We start from the raw sequence: 16,542 nt of genomic DNA, 5'->3' as shown, positions 1-16,542 counted from the left end.
AGGACCTTGGTCAATACCCAATGGCCCAGAACTTTATTCAAAGGGGCTTTTTATAACAATGCCAAGGGTGAGTCAAAAGACCTCTCCATGCTAGATACAGCCAAGTGTAGACCTTTCCCAGCACCTGGTATCCAGGCCCGTGGTCCAATCATCCTCTTATGCAGTCCTGCCGGGTAAAGCAAGCTCAGATCTTACTAAGAAACCTCTGTGGGCTCTCACAGGTCCCACTTCTTAATATTTTAAGAGCTTGCAAGTAGCTGTTAACAACCACAGCAATCCCCATAACTGCCATGCCTCCCAGTGAAGGAGTAGAGGATGATGGAATGTCATTTTTGGAATGGGTCTAAGATGACTTCAGCAGTCTTAGATGTATGAAGCCCTTTTTTAAATAAAAAAAAAAAAAACTCTTGATGCAACCACATCAAATAAATTGAAAAACTCCGGATGCAACTGCATCAAACTTAAAGACTCCCTTAGCTTCACCAAACATTAACAGATTAACATAATTCTAATATAAATATTACTGTACATAATTACAATTCTCTCAAACTTACATCCAAAAGCAAACTCTTAATAGAACCATTAACACTTTAAAAACTTTAGCAAAAATCTAAAAACAATTTCTTAATAGAACTATATAAACATAGGGTACATTAACACAACTTAATATTAGTCCACTCAAGGGACAAAAAAGTATTTTTATAATTAAATTAAATTAAATAGATTGAGGAATATTAACCCCTCCTTTTCTTTCTAATTTTTTTAAACTGCATCTTGAACCTGAATAGAATAAAACCTAAACTTCTCTGTTTAAACAGTTCCATTTTTAGCACAAAACAGTTCGTGAATCATCACAGTTAATAAAGTCCAAATGTGTAGGAAAAGTCAAAATTGTCCCATTGCAATGGAATCACTCCTGTCCATCTAATTTCTTAAATCTGAAAAAAGTTTAAAAAATTAATTCTGGTACCAGTCTTACAGTTTCAAATACAAAGAAATGTTTCCCACAACCAAAAACTTTTGCAGTTAACAATTCTAGTTCAAACAAGCATCTCTGAAACTTTCATTCTCAGCCACAGAGGCACTTTCAGTTAGAGCAGCATTTTATAGCAGTCTTTCGCTAGGAACATTGCCTCAGAACAAAGTAACTACCATAGTAACTGAGCTGCTATGAGTGCTTTGGTGCGCAGACTTTAGCTGCCGGCTCTGTTCCATTTCAGCTTTTACAATCCCGGTCCTGAGGCCCAAGCACTCTCAACTGCCTTTCGCCACATGGGCTCAAGATTCCTCCCTCTACTACAGGCTGCAGCTTGCATACAGAAACCCTGGCTCCAGGAGAAAACCCAGCCATGGCCAGTGGGGCCGATGCACCCCTGACTCTGTTATCTGCTCCACCCGGATATCTGAGTCCTCCTCTCAGTGATGCCCTACTTACAGTCTGAATGCTGCCCCTAGGGCAACTCCATGGTTCCAGCCACACCCAACCACTGGAAGCTCGGGCTGGCCTAGGTTCCAGCATCTCTGAAGCACAGCTCTCACTTCCACAGCTCCCTGGGCTCCACCCCATCTCAGCTGCTTGCGGTTCACCTCTCTCACAGCTTGGCAGCTCCGCTCCTCACTGCAGCTTTTTTACGGTTGAAAGCTTGCAGACACTGCTCCACCTGTCTCTGCTTTTGCTGGCTCTTGGTGTCTGCTGCCTGCACACTGCTCTAACGCCCCGCGGGTCTTATGGGCGGTTTCTGGAGCTAGAGCTGCTTAGACTGCCAAGTTCACAGTCTACTAGGTCCTGGACGCTGCCCTCTGCATTCCAGGTCCGGCACTAGGGAAATTCTAAGCCTACCCTAAGTTCCTTCCTATTAAGCCTACACAATATCCGTATACCTAAAGCCTATTCTACCCTAATATGCCTAAGTCTACATTTTTAGACCTAATTTTAGTAGAGATTGAGAGAAAAAAAAAAAGAGAGAGATACTTGTTACAGCCTAACTTTAACTACTTTATTATTTAGCTTAACTTGAACTACTCTACTGTATATTTAAAATTTTACTCCCAAAGAATAGAATACCCCCACTTTCACTTTTACTACAAAACTGGACATGTCCAACCAGAAGTCTTAGAAGGCTGAGGAATATGAGGGAAAGAGAAAAGGCAGGCCATTGAGAATCACTGTAAAACTGCCTTTTTTTTTACAGACAGTATTGTTGTGTGTATAAAAACCCATAGGGACTTACAAGAAAGTGGGACGTTCAATAAGCAAGGTGTTGAGATGCAAGGTCACTTACAGACAGCAGCTTTGTGTATGTAGTCATGTGTCGTGAAAGTTCAAGATGAGAAGGGATTTTTGAATCAAATATCCATATGAGCAAATATCCAAATAATGGACATTGTCAGAAAAAGTAATTCCTTTGCTTGTTGAATTAAATGCAAAAGTAAAAATGATTGAACTTCTAGAAGAAAAAGGACAAAATCTGTATGATCTTGAGGAACTCCAGTATTTCTTAGGCACAGAACTACCTGTATAAAAAAGTGTATCTTATATTTCATCAAGTTAATAGTCTTGGTTTTTTTAAAGACCCAGTTATGACCACTTGACAGTTTTCTGTGACTCAGTAATTCTATTCCTAATTCTTTTTTCTAGGTATATTAAAATGTGTATCAGTGTAAAATTTTGAGTGAGGATACAGCCTCTCTTTTGTTTTGTTTTAAATAGCAACCATTCCCAAATAGCCCAAGAGTAGAACAGATCAATGGCTGTCTTGGATGGGTCAGCAAATGCGGTCTCTGACACCAGGGCCACACCACAGTGCTAAGGAGGGAGCTGCTGCAGACAGCAGCATGGGTACATCTCTCAGAAACTGTTGAACACACTCCGCAAGACCCATTTCTACAAAGCTCTAGAACAACACTTCTCAAACTATGCGTCACAACCCCTTTGGGGTCACAGATCAGATATTTATATTATGATTCATAATGACAGTTATGAAGTAGCAATGAAAGAATTTTGTGGTTGGGGGTCACCAGTACATGAGGAACTGGATTAAGGGGTCGCAGCATCAGGAAGGTTGGGAACCATTACCCTAGAATAAAGCAGAAAAGAACCTACTAGGTGCTCAGTGGCCACCTGAGATTGGAAAGGTGAGAGGGAGAACTGTAGGTGTTCAGGGCATGTTTTAGTTTTGTCTCACACTGTTGTGATAAAATGCCCTGAGAGAAGTAGCTTAGGGGAGAAAGGGTTTCTTTTAGGTCACAGTTCACAGTTCCAAATTACAGTCCATCATAGCAGAGCAGCTAGAGTGGCAGGAGCTTGAAAGAACTGGTCTCGTTATATCCACAGTCGAGAGCAGAGCAGTAAATTCATGCCTGTGTACATGCTACTCCTCAACTGGCTTTGCCTACTTTTATATAACTCAAGAATGGTGCTACCCACAGTGGGCAGACCTTCCCACCCTAATCGGTACAGTTGAGGTATTCCTCCAAGACACGCCCACAAGATATCCTGATCGGGATAATCTCTTATTACTGAGATTCTCTCCTTAGTTGGGTTGGTGGCACATGCCTTTAATCCCAGCACTCGGGAAGCAGAGTCAGGAGGATCTCTGAGTGCTAGGCCAGCCTGGGCTACAGATCAAGTTCCAGGACAGCCAGGGTTACACAGAGAAACCTTGTCTAGGAGGGTGGGGGGCGCAAAACAATAACAACAGAGAGAGCGCAGTTCCATTCTCTGGTGATCCTAGGTTTTGTCAAAATAACAGTTAAAATCACAGAAGAGATTACCTGTAATGATTTCTCCGTAATGCTTAAATATTATACACTAAAAATGGGTATGTACACTCATTCTACCAACAGTATACCGACGTAGTGTCTAGCTAGCTCTTTTTTGTTTTGTTTTGTTTTGTTGGTTTTTTTTTTTTTTGAGACAGGGTTTCTCCATGTAGCTTTGGAGCCTTTCCTGCAACTCACTGAGCCTGTAGCCCAGGCTGGCCTCGAACTCACAAAGAACCGCCTGCCTCTGCCTCCCGAGTGCTGGGATTAAAGGCGTGCGCCACCACCAGCCCCCGGTGTGTCTAGGTCTTGAAAAAAGTCATTTGTGACCTCGCAGTAGAAGGTGGGCCTTCTGATTCTAGCCACACTTCCCACTTCCAGTCTATCCTAGAAAGGTCGTGTTCAGGCAAGGCATGATTGAGTGCTGCCCCAAGATTTGAGCTCCAGTAACTAGGGACATATGGTCCAGGGTGAAGGTGAACTGTTTTGATGTGGACTTACTAGGGTTCATTTAGGGTGTTATACTTCCCATTGTGTTAAGGGAAAACAATCCAAGAAGTCCTGGGAGGTGGAAGACCAAAGGAACCAGCTTAATGGGTGCATGTTGGAGAAGGGCTTTTCCCATGGAGAATGGGGGGGGGGGTTAAGAAATGCTGGCTGGCGCAGGGACACTTCCTTACTCTGGGATCCACAGCTGGGGCTGTGTTCTAGTACTTTGGGCAGTTTACTTAATGTCACTCTGATGGGGGGTCCCTTTAAGATTGCTAAAATCACTGGGTAGTGAAGAGCTTATTAAAGCTCCTGCTGTTAGTGTTCACAAATGCCTTTGTCATTTTTGTTTGTTTGTTTGTTTGTTTTTTGTTTTGTTTGTGTGTGTGTGTGTGTGTGTGTGTGTGTGTGTGTGTGTGTGTGTGTGTGTGTGAGACACTGTATTATAATTTGGGTGTATTACCTCCTGTTGTGCTCAAAACAGTCTCTTAGGTTATCCCCTCTTTTATGTTGGAGGAAGCAGGTTCTGAGAGTGAGGTCACATCCCAAGGTGAGCTGGGTGTATATAAACTCAGACAGGCAGCTGAGTCTGACTCTACCCAAGATGAGCAGGAGAGCCTAGCTCAAGGGGCTCAGGAAGAGGGGTTCTTGTAGGAAATTTGGAGATTGGGGCAAAAGAAGTGAGCAGCAGAGGTGAATCTTTCAGGAGAGACTTGAGCAATGAGGTTTTTTTTGAAAGTCTCAGGTAGTGAGTGAGTTTCTAACAAGCCGCTAAACTGTGCCTTCATTGAGTAGCTGAGTGCTCACAGTGTCTGACTTGTGTGCAGGGTGAGAAGTGGCCTCCAGGGGAGTGCAGTCCAGGCTAACAGCCTTGTACTGCAATGGACCGTGTGCCCAGGCTGTCCTGGCCCTAGAAGAGAAGGAGTTCTTAGACACTTGACACAATGTCCTTCTGTAGGGTGACCCCTCCCTATCCTGCTGCATCTGGCCCTGCATGTCATCAGCCACATGCTACACAGGGGAGGAGATACCTGGAGACTGAGACTCAGGGTCATTTAATAGACTTCCATAAACTACCCTAGGAAAGCACTTTCCATTTCCCAAGGCCCAGAAGGAGGGGAGGGGAACTCATTCTGTATGGCTCCCGTGGAGTCTACCTGGCCAGAGGCTTTCCAGTGCTCATGAATGTGACTCCTGCAGGGCTGCAGAGAAGGCCAGGTGGGAGGGAGAAGAGAGCCCATAGTGAAAGCATTACACAGGAGGTCCTGGTGTCATTACAGTGTAGAAAGCCAGGTGCATCATGAAGAGATTAGCTAGCCTTTACAAGAGGCGGACTCTATCCCTGTTAGGGAACACACTGAGGTCACCAGGAATCAAAGTCCTCCTGAATGAGCAAGGGTGACATTGGTAATACACCAAGAGACAGATGGATCTGGTCCTCCAGGCTTCACCAGTCCTGGCAGGGCAAGTGTTGAGTAGATGCTAAGATGTTTTCCCCTGAGTGTATACAGTGAATTTCCAGCTGCCTGCTCCACTGTGATGCCCACCCCAAACCTGGGGATTTCCATTTTTATTGAAGAAGGACCTGTTTTATTGAAAACATTGGAGTGAGTGAGTTGTTCAGAAAAAACAAGATTGCTTAGCATGTTAGTTGATAGAGTTTTAAAAAAATGTTTTCTTCTGAGTTTTTGTATGAGTAGAGGAATTCCTAAATGTCTGCTCACTTAGTGATGGTTGACGTCTGAGGCACCCAAACTCTGCTTGGGATTTTATTTTATTTATTTATTTATTTTTTACTGTCTCAAGTATATTCTCGGGTTTCTATCATGAGATTTTGAATAATACAAACTACTATGAAGTGGCTTGAAGTCACTCTTTGTGTATGTAGTTTGTGTTATAAGTTCGTGGCTTTTGTTAGTTTAATTCATTATCCTGAGGTTCTTACTCTTCTCTTAATTCAATGCAGAAGTCAACAGTAAGAAGTACTACAAGTACAGCACAGAGAAGACGCTGAAGTGGCTGGTGAAAAAGGTGTGTGGCCTTGAGACTAGACAGTAAGACCAGATGCACGGCCATCCCGAACATCCAGGAAAATGCCTATAGAGATCCCAGGTTAAACAGAACCTAGTTTTCTTTTGATTGCATGGTCCTGTCCCTGAATGCCAGGAGCTCTCGTGGTTGGATGTTGTTCACGTAACCGGGAGGGGCAGATTAACCCTAGAGTCTTTTCTCTCCGTTCTCACAGCACCTCCCACCATGTCGTGGGGGTCTCCGGAAGCCCGCCCATGTGTTGAGATCCGTCAGTACTGTGGCTCCACCTCTCTTTAACTGTGCAGCCGGCTTGTTTTCTGACAGCTGGGATCTCAGTCATTGTTCTGTTGCTGTGAAGAGACATGGCCAAGGCAACTCTTCTAAAAGAATTTATTCATTTGGGGTCTTGCTTACAGTTTCAGAGGTTTAGTTCATTATCATCCAGGCGGGGAGCATGGCACTGGAGCAGTAGCTGAGAGATACACCCTGATCCGTAGGTAGAGAAGCAGGCACTGGGCCCGGCATGGCTTTGAAACCTCACTTCCTCTATCAAGGCCACACCTACCCCAACAAGGCCGGGCCTCCAAATCCTTTCAAAGAGTTCCTAAGTGTTCAAATATATGATCCTATGGGGGTCATTCTTATTCAAACCACCACAGCTAGCAAAGATAGTTCTAGGAGCTTAAATATTTCCTGGATATCAGGTGGACCAAAAGCCATCTGGAAAGTCGTGGCATTACAAAGTTAAGTTCAAAGTATATTCTTGCATTTTCCTCCTAGGTCAACCAAACTGTGGCAGCATTGAAAGCCAATAATATCACTGTGGGAGCCCGGGTGCAGTCATCTGCATATTTCTCTGGTGATCAGTTTTCCAGGGACAAGGAAGGTAAGCGAAGGGTTGCCACAGAATTAACCTCTTGTCTGCTGTCTGAGGGTTTCAAACTGTAGAAGCTTCCTGTTCTCCTGTGTGGGCAGGTTTTCCTCTGAGCTCAGACACTGATGGTTTCCAGCCTTAGGTGGTGCCGGTCATTAATTGTGGCTTGAATCATTTGTCTGGTGAATAGTATTTTATACTAATGGTGACAGTGACTCTGAATACTCTTGCTACGCTTTAGGAAGTGTTTGTAATATGACAGGTGTACCAGAGATGTCATAAGAGGCAAGGCTGTGCCAAATTCCTGGCTAGCAAATAGTGAAGCCAGGGGAATGCTGATGGAGGCCCTCAGCTAGACTACATGCCCTTCAGCCTTTGGCCTGACCATCGTCCTGCCTCAGGGCCCCTGGGGGAGGTTGCTCTTTACAGTCCCAGTATCTCACATCTCCTGAGAGAGCTCTTGGTGTTCTATCAGTAGAAATCAGTTCACTTTGCAAAAGAAATTGTTTTGGTTTGTATTTCCATCTTTTCTTCATTCCCTTCCTACCTTCCATCCATTCTGAGAACTGAACCTCCAGTCTCAAGCACACTAGGCAGACTCTGCCACTACTCGACCTCCTCAGCCCGACCTAGTGTGGTTGGTGCAGAACACCAGAAGTTAAAATTAGATTCTACATTCTGCACAGTCAATTGTTCTTCCTGTTCGGTTACCGTGTGTGTGTGTGTGTGTGTGTGTGTGTGTGTGTGTGTGTGTGTGTGTGTAAGATGTTTGCGTTCTTACAAAGCAAATACCTAGGAGAGACAAATCATGTAAATGATTTTACTTATTTTTTTTTTATTTCTTTGAAGTGAGCATACTCATTCCTGTTCAGTAATTAGCTTTCTTCTTTTCTAAAGCAGGCTTGCAAAAAAGTAGCCATATAAAAGAGATGCAAATAGGTCTTGCTGTTACAGCTGGTTTGTGATTGTATTTGTATTTGGGGCTTCAACTAAGAAAGCTGGCCTGAATCTTTATTTGTAAAGGATATTTAGGGCCATTCGATACGCAGTCACACCTGTGGCAGCATCCCCTATTACATCTCATCCACTGTATTTCTCTTGTCTGATGGTTGGGTCTTAGTGTCCTTGTTTTACCAATGCAGAAACTGAAACTAGAGTTTCAGTGAATTTCCAAAGCCACATAGAACAATAATTTGAATTGGATTGTTTGATTCAAACCACTATAGTTATTAGTAATAATTTTTCGTTCATTCCCTGTTCTGTTTCTTTCAGAAGATTATGTTCGCTATGCCCATGGTCTGATCTCTGATTACATCCCTAAAGAATTAAGTGATGACTTATCAAAGTCCTTGAAGTAAGTGTTGTTCATTTCCAGTCTGATTCACAAGCTCCTCTGTGTTCCCTTCTGACAGGGGGTCCTCGATGGCATGGCGTGTCAGGTTGTTAGATGTTGTTATCCTTGGGCTGCATCACACTGTGACCAGGAAAGGACTTTTAATAGACATTAAATAGAATGATTTGATTTTGTAGAAACTGCTTGTAGCCTCTTAAGTTTGGGGTTAAAATTATAGCTTTGTGAAGTTTTAGAGGATAATATGTGTTAAATTTTTGTCCCCAGGGCAGTTAATCTGGTCCTTTGTGGTCGTTTTAGGAGAGAGATGGGAAGTAAAAGCAGACAGTAATAGTTTTAAGAAGTACGTGTGACAGTTCTATAGGATGCCTCCTTCACTGTTGTAAGATCTCCACCCAGTACCTGCAGCCCAGTGCTGAGTGCTCGGGTCACTGCTGACTGTCCTGAAGGGCAGCAAGATGCTTGGTCTTCAAGACGACCTTCCTGTATAAAGACCTTTAATGTATTTTAAAGACTTTCCTTTTCTTGTTAATTTTCAAGATATTAGTGGTTGGTATTAAAGTTTCATGTGTGTGATGATTTAATAGCTTTTCCTGATCCTGATTAAACCCTTTTTCTTCTTTATTGTGAAATAAGTGATAATATAGTTGCTACTTACAGCAAATTCCACAGGTCCTGCTGTCCTAGTCTGCCTTCTGTTGCTGTGATAGAACACTAACCAAAAACAGCCTGGGGAAGGAAGGGATTATTTTGACCTACAAGTTACAGTCCATCTTCAAGGGAAATCTGGGCAGGAACCTGAGGCGTGGTAATAAGAGACATGGCTCATTAGCTTGCTTATATAGCTTTCTTATACAGCCTGGGCCCACCCCTCTGGGGATGGTGCTGCCCACAGCGGACAGGGCCCTCCCTCATCAGTCAAGACAGTAGTACCTCAGAGACATACCCACAGGTCAGTCAGTCTGTTCCAGGCAATTCTTCAGTTGAGGTTCCCTCTTCCTGGGTGATTCTAGGTTGTGTCAAGTTGACAATAAAAACTACCTAGCACACCTACTTCAAAAAATTGAAGTAGAAGCTGGTTCCTTTACTAGTTAGGGGTGTGGGAAGCTTGCTTTTACTAAGCTTCTCTCTGCTTGATGTTTCTCTGGATTCCCATGCTGCTTGTCTTGATAAAGGCCTTTGTTTTCTATCTGTTACTTGTGCTGACTTTTTCTTTACATTAAAATTTGGGTTAAATATTTTGGGTGGAAGATAATGCAAACCAAACTACTCTTTGATAGAGAAACGATAACATTCATGTGACTTTCCCCAACAGTTGCAGTACTTTTCACTTTTAAATGAATGCTAGCATTGTCATTTATGAAGAAACAAAAAAAATACTCCTCTACCAAAAGGCAGTGACAGAGATGAACGTGAAGCAAGTCACTTCCACAAAATGGGTTCTAGCTGTGTCTTTTCACTTAGACATCACTAGTGTAAGGACATAAGAGGCAAGATGTCATTCATTCAATGAAACTGCCTTCTTCACTAAGGTGAGCTGGATAGTATGTGAGGGTCAGGTCTCTCCAGATAAGACTCACTACGGCTTCTCTGTTGTCTATGAGACGTGAGACATACCTAACAGTGATTCTTAATTTTAACTTCCTTAGGCTTCCAGAACCTCCAGCTTCATCTCCAAACCCTCCATCGAAGGTAAGAAACTGTGACCAAGGTGTCCTTGGGGACACTTAGAAAACTACTTTATCTTTAACCATCACTTCAGCCTTTCTATTCTATTTTAAAGGGTAAAAAAAAATCTATCTTACATGACATGGTATAACTTGAATTCTGATTGTATGACTGTTTTAGTTTGTAGATTTCTCCTGGATGGTGTAAAGCAAGTTTATTTTAGCAAAGACTCTTCTGTTAGCATATATGGTCAGGGCTAGAGAGCTGGCTCAACAGCTTCGAGAGCGTGCTCCTTCTGCAGAGAAGCAGAGTTGGTCTACAACCACCTGTATAACTCCAGCTCCAGGGCACCAGGGGACTTGATGCCTTCTTTGTCCTCAGTGGGCACCTGCACACACCTTTTCATATGCACATACACATAAATAAAAATAAATCTTTATAGATATATAATTAAAAAAAATTTTTTTTGCCCCTTGAGATAGGGTCTCACTATGTGGCTCAGACTGGCCTTGAACTTAGTCCTTCTGCCTGTCTCCCAAAGTCTGGGATTACAGATGTCTGCAGCCATGCTGGCTGAAATCTTGCATTGACTACCTATAACTGAATGTCATTTTGCCAAATTAAATTGTCATTGGCACAAAGGGATACAGGGCTTGATTTTTCTAACACAAAGAGTACTTTGAAGAAAGGATGATTGGGGCTTTCCTGAGTTTGAAAAGCATATTTGTGCATGACTGTCATCTGTTAACAGGAATCCTTTGTGTGTTTGTGTTCATGTGTATATAAGGGTGTGTGTGCGCACACACATGTCCACATATGTGGGTTCACATGAGCACACATACCTGTGAAGGGCTAGGGACAGCCTCAGATACTGTTCTTCAGGAAACACCATCCACCTTGTTTTCTCTTTTTTTTGATTTTTTGAGACAGGGTTTCTCTGTAGCTTTGCGCCTTTCCTGGAACTCGCTTTGTAGCCCAGGCTGGCCTCGAACTCACAGAGATCCGCCTGCCTCTGCCTCCCGAGTGCTGGGATTAAAGGTGTGCGCCACCACCGCCCGGCTTGTTTTCCTATTGTCTCTCACTGGCCTAGAGCTCACCAAGGAGGGCCAGACGGGCCATCAATCCCAAGGGATCTGCCTGTTTCTGTCTCCCCAGTGCTAGGATTACAAGCATGCGCCACTACATCTACTTTGTTATATGGGTTCTGGCCGTCAAACTCCAGTTCTCTTATTAGCATGACAAGCTTTCATCTCCCCAGCCTTTTTGGAATGCCTTTCCCTCTTCAGAATAGTCTCAGAATTGCCACCCCAACTCCTCCACAGCTTGTGTTAATTTTCAGATCCAGATGGAGAAGCCAGGCGTTAGCTATACCTAGTCACAGCTGTAGCCTGCCTCACAGTTCTGGCCAAATATTAGATCCCTATGTGTTACTCCAAGATGAGAATAAGCATGCACCTTGATTGTTCTAAAGCAATGGTTCTCAACCTTCCTAATGTTACAACCCTTTAATACAATTCCTCGTGTTGTGATAACCCCCAACCAGAAAATTATTTTTATTGCTACTTCATAACTGCAATTTTGACTATTGTGAATCATAATGTAAATGTCTGATATGCAAGATATCTGATTTTCAACCCCCCCAAAGGGGTCACAACCCACAGGTTGAGAACTACTGGTCCAGGGTATCACCCAGAACCTTTTTTACTCCCATAAAGGATAGCACTAGGCAGAGATCTACAAAAGTCTGCTCTACTTAGATACTTTCCATTCAGGTTAACCTTTAGCAGTAACTACAAAGGACAGAGAGAAAAATAATTGCCCTGCTTTAACAAAAATGGTAGGAGCTATAAGAATGTTTGTTGATTTCTCTTTTTCAAAAAAAAATAAGTGTATTTCTTTTCCTCAAATCTGTCTTCCTTGGTAACTCAGAGATCACCTATGGATTAGTCTTGCTTTACCCAGCTGGACTGCATAAGGGGATGGATTGACCACATGCTGGTTACCGGGTGATTGGAAGGGGCTGCACTAGGCTGTGCTTGGGGCGGATCTTTTGCTCCACCCCTTGGCATTCCTATAAAAAGCCCTTTAGTAGCGACAGAAGGGGCCAGTGGATAAGGATCCAGGGCTTCCTGAGGCTGTCCTGTGTTTCTGTCTTTCTTCCCTCTATATTTCTATCTAAATCTCTTATCCTTCACTCCTCAAGAGTACCCAGGTAAAGGTGGAGGCCAGTCCCCCACAAATGACACCCGAACAGGGACCAGGGACTTGGCGAAAGGAGAATGGAGGCATCGTGGGTGTAAGGCATGCCAATAAGGAATTGAATAATAAAGACTACGGTATTTTATTCTCGGGAGTGGAAGTTAGGCAGTGGAATCCTGAAGTTAAAAAGTGAGGCTACAGCGTATATTTCTTTCTATCAGGGTTTCTTTCTTTTTCTCTCTCCCTTAATTTCTATCTATAGGAAAATAGTGTAAGAAGAAATTTAGAATACGAGTAGAATGTAGGAATGTAGTTTAAGAAAAAAATTAGGATAAGATAAGCAACAAAACAGAGGAACCATGTCCTTGAATCTCCAACTAGGGGGCTATGAATGCAAAATCCTGGGGAAAAAATCAGAGAAAAAATTTATTAAAGATGAGAAACGTGAGCAGAAAAAGATTCCTGTGGAAGCTTTTGGCCTATGAACAGCTTAGCTTTAAGTCCTGAATGGCAGAGGAAAGAATTTTCCCTGATGCGGACGTAGACGAAACAAAATTCTCCGCTCCAATGGCAAATGCCATTACAATACTGTACAATCAAAATTAGTTTCCGTTTGACCATAAAATCAAAGTTAGGAGAACAGAAACTTTGGGGAAAATAGAAACCTCTCTCTAAAAAACTAAAAGCTTTTCAGGTCTTTGCTTCTCAGATTTTTTTCTCTTTCTGTAAAGGCATAAATTAGATTCACCTGGAAATAACATCAGTATGGCAAAATCACCTGTAATAGCTCTAGAAAAAACAAAAAACTTCTTGAAATATGGCAAATCCTCTCTAGTTTTGTCTCTCCTTCAAGCCAATATTAGAAAAACAGCAGCCAGAATCCCCTGTGGCTAGAGCCTAGCCATAGTACAGGTGGAGAGCTGGAGAGCCAGAGAGCCCAGCGGGGCAGCTTCCTCCCCGCAGTGGTGTGGGACCTGGAGATGGGCTGCTGGTGTGGAGGAAGACAGGGACTCTGTATCTGGGGAAAGGAGGTAAGTCAGGACAAGACAAAGATCTATCCAGGAGGGAATCTCTCTGAAAAGGCTGGAAAGACTTTTATAAGTACTTTCATTTTCTTTCACTGACCCGGTCGGTATAAGGCTGGAGACAAGTGCCACCCTAGTGTGGGGGGTGGGAGTGGGAGCAAATGGATGCAACCCACCCCAGGGAGAGTGTCAGATGAAGAGGTACACCTGTCAAAGGGTAATGCAGACATCCTAAAGCAAGGTTAGGGAGAACAGAAACCTCCTGGGGCAAAAAAAAGTTGGTTTGATTTTCAGTATGAAAACAAATCATGTAAATGGAAAAGGAGTACCTGAAAGGCAGCATGGGAAAAATAGTCCATAATGTCCTTGTAACCTCCTTCTCCTTCTCCGTGTGTCCTAGGGATTCTAGTGTTCAGAGGACATGCTGTACTGGATGATATAGTATAAACAGCGCAAGCTGAAGCTAGGTGTTAATCCCACCTTTAATTACCACCTTTAATCTCAGTACTCAGAAGCAGAGGCAGGCAGATCTTTTGAGTTTGAGGTCAGCCCTGTCTACAGAATGAGTTCCAGGATAGCCAGAGCTACACAGAGAAATTCTGTCTTGAAAAACAACAACAAAAAAAATTACTTAAACAGCACAGGCCATCTCTGGCCTCTGACCTTCCTGTTTGTGCCCAAGAGTTGACTGGTTTTTATAAAGATATGAGCGCTTGCTTTCAGGAGTCTCTGCGTGTAGTTACGTAGTTATAAAGGGTTGCATAGAACTTCACATCCTTACTATACTTGGTGTCCTGCGGGCTCCCCCCACCCCATGTGGTCACGTGCCTGCCTTTGCTGCCGCCCACCTCCCTACCCCATTAGGTTTTTGGTTTGTCACTGTCAACCGGAAGGAGCTAAATGCAGTTACTGGGCTTAGAGACATTTTTATAAGAGCGCTGAAGACCACAGACTGTTGGGCTAGGGTACACTGCCTCACACCTGCTTAGTAATGTTCTTTGTGTCCTTCTGACCCACTTGTTATTTCTCCTGAAGCAACTGCCCAGTTGATAATGATTCAGACTTTTAAATATCAAAATAACAGGAAATACCAAGCCCTTATTTCCCAGTGTATATAGCAGAATTATGCCAGAATTAGCATAAGAACTGGTCACATGCAGAAGATACTGCTCCCCCTCCACTCCCTCCCCTTCCTTCGCTGCTCCCCTTCACTTTTCATCCCTTCCCCTCCCCCCTCCACTGCCCTCCTCCCTTCATTCCCTCCCCCCCATCCCTTCCCCTTCCTCTTCTTTTCCTGTTCTCCTTTAATAAACACTTTGTTTTTCATGCGGATGTGAGCTTTTAAAGCACCTTCCCTCTTCCTACATGTTGAACATTTGTACAGTGGTGTCCTTGTCCTGTGAACCAGAAATGAACAGCAGATATCTTTGTTTGACTTTTCAGTGAAGTGGGGCAAGTCCAAGTGCTTTATAATGCCATCTCTCTGCGATATATTTTATATTAATTCCTTCTTTGACAATTTCATACATATACATATATATATAATATATCCTACTGCCACTTTCTCCACCCACCCGCCTCCCCCCACTGCTACACGTCCCCCTTCCTCCCACCAATTCCCACCCCTTTCTCATGTCCTTTTATTTTGCTTTTGGTTTTGCTTTGTGGCCCACTGGGTTTAACCAGGGACCCCCCTGTGAGCCTGGGTGTGGAGTTGTCCTCTGGAACCTGAGTAATTCGCCAGTTGCTACATCACCTGAAGACAGTAACTTCCTCTCTCCTCAAAGCCCACAAGTGCCTTTACTTCGCCTAGGTGGGATTAGGACCCATGAGTTCCGCTTCATCTATGGCTGAATGTTTCCAGGCTGTGTCTTGTCCATTCCCTTTGCAGGCAAGTGCAGCTGTTGTGAGTTCATGAGCGCCACAGTCATGCCATGCTTGTAAGACAGTAGTTCGTGGCCTTCCTCTCAGTGGTCTAGCACTTCCATCTTTTGCCCCCGTTTCAGGGTTGTTCTCTGAGCCCTACAGGAATGTGGGTGTCCCCTTTAAGGCTGAGCACTCAATAAGCCGTATGTTCTCATCACCTGGACTCAGACTGCTTCAAAGAGAAGTTTCTTTGACCAAGGCTAAGGACAGCACTAATCTTGAGTCAACTCTGACCTGTTCTTAGCTTCTGCAACTTCTGCCAGGTCTCCGAGCACTGGGCACACTTCCTGAGTCCATGGAGAAATGCTTGCCTTAGAGAAGGGACACAAACATCCTCATGACTTCATGTTCAGCCTTCATTTTGCCAGCTGTCAGCTCTGCTGTCCTGGCTGAAGGCCTGTCTAGTTCATGTGCCCCTCCACACCGTATCTGAATGGGAAGGTGTATTCTTTTGTTCGTTTTATCTTTTGACAGTCTCATTCAATGTTTCTAGCTGGACTGTAACTCACTCTGTAGCCCAGGTTGACCTTGAACTCATGGCAGTCCACTTGCCTCAGCCTCCTAAGTGCCAGGATTGCAGGCGTGTGCCACCACACCTGGCATGCATCCATTTACTTTGTGCTGGTAGGTCATTACTGTATAGTAAGCCAGCCTTTGCTGTTGACGATTCCTTTGCTAGAGATTGCTCCATGGCCAAGAACATCTTCCTCTCTCGGTTTCTCCTGGCAAAATTTCAGAAATCCTGTGTCTTTATCTTGTGTGCTGGGGCCTGGGAGCCATGGCTCTGCCAGTTCTTTGTCCAGCAAATGCAGAGTGTGAAGGAGGAAGCAGGGATGAGTCTGCATTTCTCAAGGGCTCTGGTGCTGACATGTATGCACCTGGTATTTCCATGAAGAGCTTAAAAAGGTCTGTGCAAATCCACATTGTGATCACCCTGCAATCTGCCCTCTGCACGGCACAAGGCCATCCACTCAGCTCTGATTTATCTGAGAAGACTGGTGGGACTTCCCATCCACATTATGATCACCTGATATTAAGTTCACAGAATTCTCACATGCATAGATGGTGCTGGTAGGTCTTTGGTCTTTTGGGGGATCCAGCTCTCAAATAAATCACTCACGGAGGCTTATTCTTACTTATAGATGTCCAGCCTTAGCTTGGCTTGTTTCTTGCCAGCTTTCCTTAACTTAACTTATCCCATCTACCTTTTGCCTCTG

At 43.8% G+C, this 16,542-nt stretch overlaps 1 protein-coding gene across 6 annotated transcripts in view; it reads left to right on the top strand.

Annotated features, from left to right (window-relative positions):
- Positions 1-16,542, top strand: part of Rnaseh2b (ribonuclease H2 subunit B) — a 59,181-nt gene that overhangs the window by 28,466 nt on the left and 14,173 nt on the right. For 4 of the 6 annotated variants that reach the window (XM_059273519.1, XM_059273516.1, XM_059273514.1 and 1 more), the window contains exons 6-9: positions 6,218-6,282; positions 7,063-7,168; positions 8,429-8,510; positions 10,157-10,199. In XM_059273519.1, coding sequence (XP_059129502.1) covers positions 6,218-6,282; positions 7,063-7,168; positions 8,429-8,510; positions 10,157-10,199 — 296 coding nt within the window. Of the gene's footprint in view, positions 1-6,217; positions 6,283-7,062; positions 7,169-8,428; positions 8,511-10,156; positions 10,200-13,227; positions 13,677-16,542 lie in introns of those variants that run through there. The other 2 variants (XM_059273518.1, XM_059273515.1) reach the window with 2 other exon arrangements.

The sequence above is a fragment of the Peromyscus eremicus genome, chromosome 9 (assembly GCF_949786415.1).
Source record: "Peromyscus eremicus chromosome 9, PerEre_H2_v1, whole genome shotgun sequence".
In the NCBI taxonomy this organism is placed as follows: domain Eukaryota; kingdom Metazoa; phylum Chordata; class Mammalia; order Rodentia; family Cricetidae; genus Peromyscus; species Peromyscus eremicus.
The sequence above is the reverse complement of the archived record's forward strand: the minus strand, read 5'-3'. Positions and strand labels throughout refer to the sequence as shown.